Genomic DNA, 7,473 nt, shown 5'->3' with positions numbered 1-7,473 from the left:
TCCCAAGATGATTACCTTGGCAAACCAAGTATAAATCCTGAAGAACCAGCAAGAACAACAATTTTTTATCTTCCAAAAATAGCTCCAAACATAGCTAATAGAAGGGGAAAACGATTGCAAAGCATAGAGATTGCGCTTCTAGGCACGGGGGCAAACTTTAATGATAGAAATCATTTAAAACGCACCTTAATCACTCAAGAATACCATGAAACCCTCTCTTAAGCTTTCTCACTGTTTTGGTACGAAGATAAAATATTTTGGGGTCTTAAAAGTCGGATTTTCCGACTTATACCACTTGTTTGACCCGACCCGGTTCGCGACCCGATTTCAGCCCGGACAGTCCGCGGTAAAATAGTCATAACATTTTACTCTAATGTCGGTTTGATATGAGATTTCTTTGGTTGCAAACTAGACTCGTAGACCTTCGATTTGGTAGGTTTTGGGTCCCATAACTCTTTATATATTGGGAGAAATGATCTGATATATTTGACCCAAAGTTTAGAAAATTTATTAGAGAAATTTACGATAACTTTTGCCGACCTTTATTTTGCAACTTGCTTGACTCCAAAACTTAACATGTGACCAGTGTGATATTGTAATACCTCATAACACATTATTCTTAGCATATTATACACTCTTAGTCTTATCTCACAGGTGCAAGTTAACTTAAACCTTCCGAACGCGCGGGGTGCTACCCGAGCCATTTCTTTAACCATGAACCTTTGTTTAAGGGATTCCTTTGACTTAAAGCTTTAGTTTAGTTCCTTGATATTACCATACATTTTCAGTCTTATTCTCCCAATGTGCTATACCCAATCATATATACCTAATATAACTACGCCACGTTACGTATATTACGTAAGAGAAGAGAAAAATACCTGGGTCTCACACCTCAATGGCAATACAACACCATAGAAGTGACTTAAGCTAATCTTCACTTCCAATCTCAAGTTTCGTATGCTTCTTTCACCAATTCACTTGATAAACATATATACATGCATAACAATAGAAACCATATCATAATCAAGTTATTTTTCCCATTTTCTAGCCATTTATAGTTCATGGAAACAACCTTTCCAAAACAGTCCATTGGAACCAACACACAAATAACTTCAAGTACATGTAGTAGGATTTTATACTCACCTTAAACAGTAGAAACAACACGAAATTTCAGCCAAACACATCCCACAACTATCCTCAATAATACCACAATAGTATAGGTGTTGTATTCTCTTCTTGAATCAACTTTTGGTGTTCAAGTTGGTGTGTAAACACTTTTAGTTCGCCTTAAAAATCTAATATATATAAAGGAGGGACTGATTATTACCTTAATAAACAAGAACAACACGAAATCTGAGGTTACTTACATTTGAAGAACCATCCAAAACAGCCACAAGACGAAGAACTACGATCTAGCAAGCACCACGAGATTTCTAGTGTTGGATTCATGTTTTCATCTTAGGTTCTCACCCTAGAATCATGGACGAACTATTGGAGAGCATTAAGGAGGATTTAGGAACTGTTTTGGACCAGAAAAATGAGTTAAAACGATGGAGAATTGACTTAAATACAAGCTGAAATTTTTCCCCGACTTTGTGGATCCCATAGGTGATGCTTGCGCCGTCTCACGAAAATGCAAATATCTCTCTACTCCGATATTATAACGACGAACGGTTAAATGCGTTAGAAACTAGACTCAAAGATCTTCAATGTGGTATATAATATGTCCCAAAATGACATCATAAAGTTTACAAAATGTATTGCTAAAAAAATTTTATTACAAGGCAAATCCTTAGTTGGTTTTTCCGCAACTTAAATCTGATTTTCCCCAAACATTATATTTCATATCCAAACATCATATATAGTCATATCATGACTTTAAACTTATTTAAATCATGATTAATAAGTCTCATATTCATCTTAACTTACTTAAAATTTTGGTAAACCTTTCTTATCCTTGTAGAAGGATTTGGTCCTTTTTGAGCTTACATTAGATAATCCTATAATGACAGTGACGTCTGATGTACGGGGTGTAACAACATGTCCCCTTAGAAATATTTGTCCCTGAATGATAACTCTTAAAGGCTTGCGAAAATGGGACGTAACATCATTAAATCACTTTATTTACTTTCAAAGAGGATCTCATTTTCAAGCTTACATCAATTGACTTACGAGTACTTTCATGTACAAAAATATTAGGTGTAACATGTATTAACCAAATTTTTAATACCATCAAGACTACTCATACAGACATACACGTATTAATCATTGAGATTTTGATTTTTCGACTTCTCAATTTTCAGTTCAAGAGAGAGACGAGACTGACGACTTCTCTGTCTTTGGTGGCTGCAGACAATTGAGAATTAGAAAATAAAAATTAGGGATTTAGCCATTTAGGGTTTCAATAGTACTTTATATACATAGGAGTAAAATTGTAAATAAAATTTTTTTTAACGGGTTAACGGTTTACCCGATAAGAAAATTGAGTAAACCACCCCAAACCATTAAGCCGTTAATTATAAAATCTCAATACGTTCACCATCCATTATCCCGATAATCTGATACCAATAAGCCAATAAACTATCGATTCGATTAACGATTTCGGTTCGATTTTGAACGACGTAAGCCTTGACAATAAAAGGGGGAGATGGTTTGGGATTTTGACATCTACAATAAAATAGAGGGTCATGTAGTTCGCCAATTTTGACATCAAAATATAATGATATTATGGAAAATATTATCCCACTTGATCAACACATGTCATTTTTTCTCTCTCTCGATGATGACACTTTATCCTTTTCGCTTTCCACACTTTAATTTGTTCCAACAAAGCAAAAAAGGGTACAACAATTAGGAAAAAGAAAGAGAAGATAAGATCATAAGATGTGCTTAATTTTATACTTTGTTATACTTTGCGTCAATTCAATTCTTTTGTTAACAAATCTGCTCGTATTTACCTTTTACTATTAACGAATCTATAATGTAAAATGGGAGAAATCCACGTATAAAAAATATTTCAAGAAAAAAGATGCTGATAAATTTACCCTCAATTATAATTTGGTTCGGAGCTCCATTAAGAATCAAAAGCCAAAAAATAAGACATTTTGTTAAGAGTATGTATGAACCAATTTTTACGGAGGATAAATTAAGCTAGCGTTTGAACATAAACTTAGTTAAAATTTGAAAAAATAAGTTTTCGAAAATGAGATAAAAATAATTTTTGAAAGTTGAAATTATGTTTGGATATGCATTTTACTTGAAAAGAATTTAAAGTTTTTGTGAATAGAAAATTTCAAAAATTACTTTAGAGTTATTTTGGGATTTGTACATTTTAAATGATTAAAATTTATAAACAAACCGATATTTGAGCGAAAATAAAATTTGAAAAAAAGCTCGCAAATTCTATGGCGAAACGGGAGCTTAACATTTTGGCATAGAGTAAAAGATATTTTTATCTTTCTCCAGAAAAGAAGGAAGAAGAAGAGGAGAAAGGATACAATAGCTTAGCATTTAGTAAAAATGCTATCCTATTAATTAGGAAGTTTGTCAAAAAGGTCAAGAGTGGTAAGTAATTGGTCCAAATTAGAAAAACAAAATTATTATATATACCCACCAAATACGGAGATGCTATTTTCATCCATCAATGATCATTCTCCGTTCTATATAAACAAAACATCTTTTATTTCATTAGTGTCCATAACCTCAAACCTCCAACAACTTTTGAGTTTTCTTTCTCCACAATAATGGCGTCCACTCCTTCTCCTCGCACTGCCGCCACCACCCTTCAAAATTCTCTCCTCTCTTCTTCTTCTTCTTCCTCTATAAATCATAATAAGCCTTCAAATCTCTCTTTCCTCCACGCCTCCTCAAATTCCTCTTCCCTCAAACTCGTCCACTCTGTTTCTGCTTCTTTTTCTCCATCAAATTCTTCTTCCACCATTTGTAATGTTCTCAAAACTGTTGAATCAGCCGACATCTCATTCTCCAACGCGAGAGATCTTGACGGTGTCGTTTCGATTCCCAAGCCAATCATTCTCGTCTCCGAGAAACTTGGAGAAGCGGGTCTGGACCTGCTCCGGAGTTTCGGCAACGTGGATTGTTCGTACGACTTGTCTCCTCAGGATCTCTGCGCTAAGATCTCTCTGTGCGACGCGCTTATTGTACGGAGTGGGACTAAGGTGACTCGACAAGTCTTTGAGGCTGCACAGGGACGTCTTAAAGTCGTCGGAAGAGCTGGTGTTGGGATAGACAATGTGGATCTGCAAGCTGCAACTGAATTTGGTTGCCTCGTCGTTAACGCGCCCACAGCTAATACAATTGCTGCTGCTGAGCATGGCATCGCTTTGCTTACCTCCATGGCCCGTAACGTTGCTCAGGCTGATGCTTCCATGAAAGCTGGTACTTTTTATTTTTATTTTTTATACTTCTTTTACTATTATATTATAATTCTACTGCTGTTTTTGATGATTTATTGCATAGATCTGAAATAAGAAGTATTTGCTAAATTCTCAGTATCTTGATTAGGAACTAGGACAAGGACCGGGTTCGGTCTTCATTTGTAAGAAATATGTGACAGAATTTGTTTGAAAACTAAAAATCAAAGCTTGCGAATCCCGGTATGTATTTTTTTGTTTCAAACGTAAATTTATTTGATTTGTTGGAACTTTGACTTTTTTTTGAGTGAGTTGTTGGATCTATATTAATTAAATAATTTGATTACTTATAAACAGAAAAAGAAGCATTGGTGGGCAGGTAGAGTTTAAGGTTAGGTACTGAAGTTTTATTGTTAACTTAAAGATTAGATCATTACTTCTTTCATTAGATGGTAGTCTTGTATTTAGTACAAACCATCTTCTTAAGGTTTATAAATCAAAAATAGTACTCTAAGATTTATATGCTAATTTGTTTTCTTAAAAATTACTTAAACACAAAAAAGACAAACTTTGAAGGAAGTGGAGTATTACTTATCTTTTCAATTTCACACAAATGTATTCTGAAGCTTCAATTTTTCAAGTTTAGCTTGACTAGTTAGAGGATAACGACAAATTTAGACAATCTTGTCAGGGACAAGTTTCTTTCTTCTTTATTTTTTGTGTGGTGGTTGGTTGGTTTTGGGGGTGGGGGTAGGGGGGTGGATTTTTGAAAACAGATCTGTTGGTTTCTAGGAATGGATAGTCCAAGAATATGACAGGTTTGTATTCTTTAATTGGCTGAGTATCTAGATCTGAACTCTGATTCATGGTGTCATGTGAAGCAATATACAATTATTATGAAATAACCAATTAATTTACAGGAAAATGGTTGCGAAGCAAGTACGTGGGTGTTTCTCTTGTTGGGAAGACATTAGCAGTTATGGGCTTTGGTAAAGTTGGTTCCGAGGTTGCAAGACGTGCAAAAGGCCTCGGTATGCATGTAATTGCCCATGATCCATATGCACCAGCTGACAGAGCTCGCGCTATTGGTGTGGATTTGGTTTCCTTTGAGCAGGCCATAGCCACTGCGGACTTCGTCTCACTCCACATGCCTCTTACACCTGCTACTAAGAAGGTATTCAATGATGACACATTCGCAAAGATGAAGAAAGGAGTCCGCCTTATAAATGTTGCTCGAGGGGGTGTTATTGACGAAGATGCATTAGTTAGAGCCCTTGACAGTGGAATAGTTGCTCAGGTATGTTAATTAGTTGATTCACTTAATTCTGTTCCTTAATTCAATTAACTTTGAAGCTCGAAATATTAACTAGTCATTGGTTTCTTTCACAGGCAGCACTTGATGTATTCACGGTGGAGCCACCACCAAAAGATAGTAAACTAGTGCAACATGAGAATGTCACTGTTACACCTCATCTTGGAGCAAGCACAAAAGAAGCACAGGTACAATTGACATTCACACACAAATTATTTGCACCTGCTTGTCATATGGACTTTGTTTGAGTATATTGTTTTCTGCTCCTTGAGATATAAGTTCAAAATCTTATTCTTTTTAGGAAGGAGTTGCGATTGAAATAGCTGAGGCTGTTGTTGGTGCTCTAAATGGGGAACTTTCTGCTACCGCTGTGAATGCTCCAATGGTCCCTCCTGAGGTAAACTATACCATTATGTGCTTATATGTTTACTCTTTTGAGTCACAACCAATGGCAAGGATAATGAAATTCCTGCTTCTGTGATCAGGTATTGTCCGAGTTGGCTCCTTATGTCGTGCTTGCTGAGAAACTAGGTAGACTGGCTGTACAGCTAGTGACTGGTGGGAGTGGAATTCAGAATGTGAAAGTGGTTTATAAATCGGCCAGGGACCCTGATAGCTTGGACACTAGACTTCTCCGAGCCATGGTAACAAAAGGCATTATTGAGCCTATATCTGATACGATCATCAACCTTGTAAATGCAGATTTCAGTTCAAAGCAGAAGGGTCTTCGGATTAGTGAAGAACGTGTTATTGTTGATTCTTCTCCAGAATATCCCGTTGAGACAATCCAGGTTCAAATTAGCAACGTGCAATCAAGATTTGCAAGTGCTTTATCAGAGAACGGGAATATCAGCATCGAGGGGAAAGTGAAGTACGGAGTTCCCCATCTTACACGTGTTGGATCATTTAGCGTTGATGTGAGCTTGGAGGGTAACCTCATCCTTTGCAAACAAGTGGACCAACCTGGTATGATCGGGCAAGTTGGAAACATACTTGGTGAGAGTAATGTGAATGTTAGCTTTATGAGCGTTGGAAGAACCGTGAGGAGAAAGCAGGCAATTATGGCAATTGGAGTAGACGAAGAACCAAACAAGGATACTCAGAAGAAGATTGGAGAGGTATCTGCAATTGAAGAATTTGTCTTCCTCAAACTATAGTCCAGATACCCAATGCTTTGTGGTGGAATGAAGGAACTTCTTACTACTACTTATTATTGAGAAAAATCCAGTATTTATGCTGGGAATTATTGGAGAATAACAATCGCCTGCGGTTGACTGCTGGAATGTTGAGCTCAAATAGATGCTGCTAGTCCGCCTTCTTGTTACGGAAGACTATATATATGAGTGCTAAGTTTAATATTTTACAGTCTGGAGAAGGCATATATATATTTGCAGTTTGGCTTAAGGTGTGTCTGCCTATTCTACTTAATTAATGTGGTCGTTTAGGTGTTTGTTCGAAGAGATCAAAGCGATGTTGTTTCTCATGTAACCTCAGCTTTTCATTTACCAGGACTACTTATTCTCTTATTTTAAGCGTCCATAATATTTGGGTAACGACTAGGGAAAAAAGAAAAAGAAACATATTAAACGAATCTTTATCGCGGAATAAAACGTAGCATCGCGAAGGTATACGTGTTCATTATTATAAGTGTAATGTTCTCCTCTTTTGTAAAGTACCGCACTATATTCAAAAGAAACTTTATAGAATTTAATCATAGACTAGGGAAGGGGTGGTGGGGAAGGAGGAAATTATCAAACTATAATAGCTTTCTGCTTTCTTCTTCATCAC

The 7,473-nt window shown here is 36.3% G+C and overlaps 1 protein-coding gene across 1 annotated transcript; it reads left to right on the top strand.

Annotated features, from left to right (window-relative positions):
* The first annotated feature begins 3,538 nt into the window (after positions 1–3,538).
* Positions 3,539–7,211, top strand: LOC107808555 (D-3-phosphoglycerate dehydrogenase 2, chloroplastic). The gene is made up of 5 exons (XM_016633084.2): positions 3,539–4,398; positions 5,294–5,670; positions 5,763–5,873; positions 5,987–6,082; positions 6,171–7,211. The coding sequence occupies exons 1-5, from the start codon at positions 3,744–3,746 to the stop codon at positions 6,840–6,842; spliced, it is 1,911 nt and encodes a 636-aa protein (XP_016488570.2). The 5' UTR covers positions 3,539–3,743; the 3' UTR covers positions 6,843–7,211.
* Positions 7,212–7,473: the final 262 nt, after the last annotated feature.

Source organism: Nicotiana tabacum, chromosome 4, assembly GCF_000715075.1.
Source record: "Nicotiana tabacum cultivar K326 chromosome 4, ASM71507v2, whole genome shotgun sequence".
Classification (NCBI taxonomy): domain Eukaryota; kingdom Viridiplantae; phylum Streptophyta; class Magnoliopsida; order Solanales; family Solanaceae; genus Nicotiana; species Nicotiana tabacum.
The sequence above is the reverse complement of the archived record's forward strand: the minus strand, read 5'-3'. Positions and strand labels throughout refer to the sequence as shown.

Excerpts from the sequence above, each read along its gene's own strand:
- LOC107808555 (XM_016633084.2), top strand. The coding sequence starts at position 3,744 with ATGGCGTCCACTCCTTCTCCTCGCACTGCCGCCACCACCCTTCAAAAT. Across the intron at positions 4,399-5,293 it reads TGATGCTTCCATGAAAGCTG|GAAAATGGTTGCGAAGCAAG; the intron begins GTACTTTTTATT and ends ATTAATTTACAG. Across the intron at positions 5,671-5,762 it reads ACAGTGGAATAGTTGCTCAG|GCAGCACTTGATGTATTCAC; the intron begins GTATGTTAATTA and ends TTTCTTTCACAG.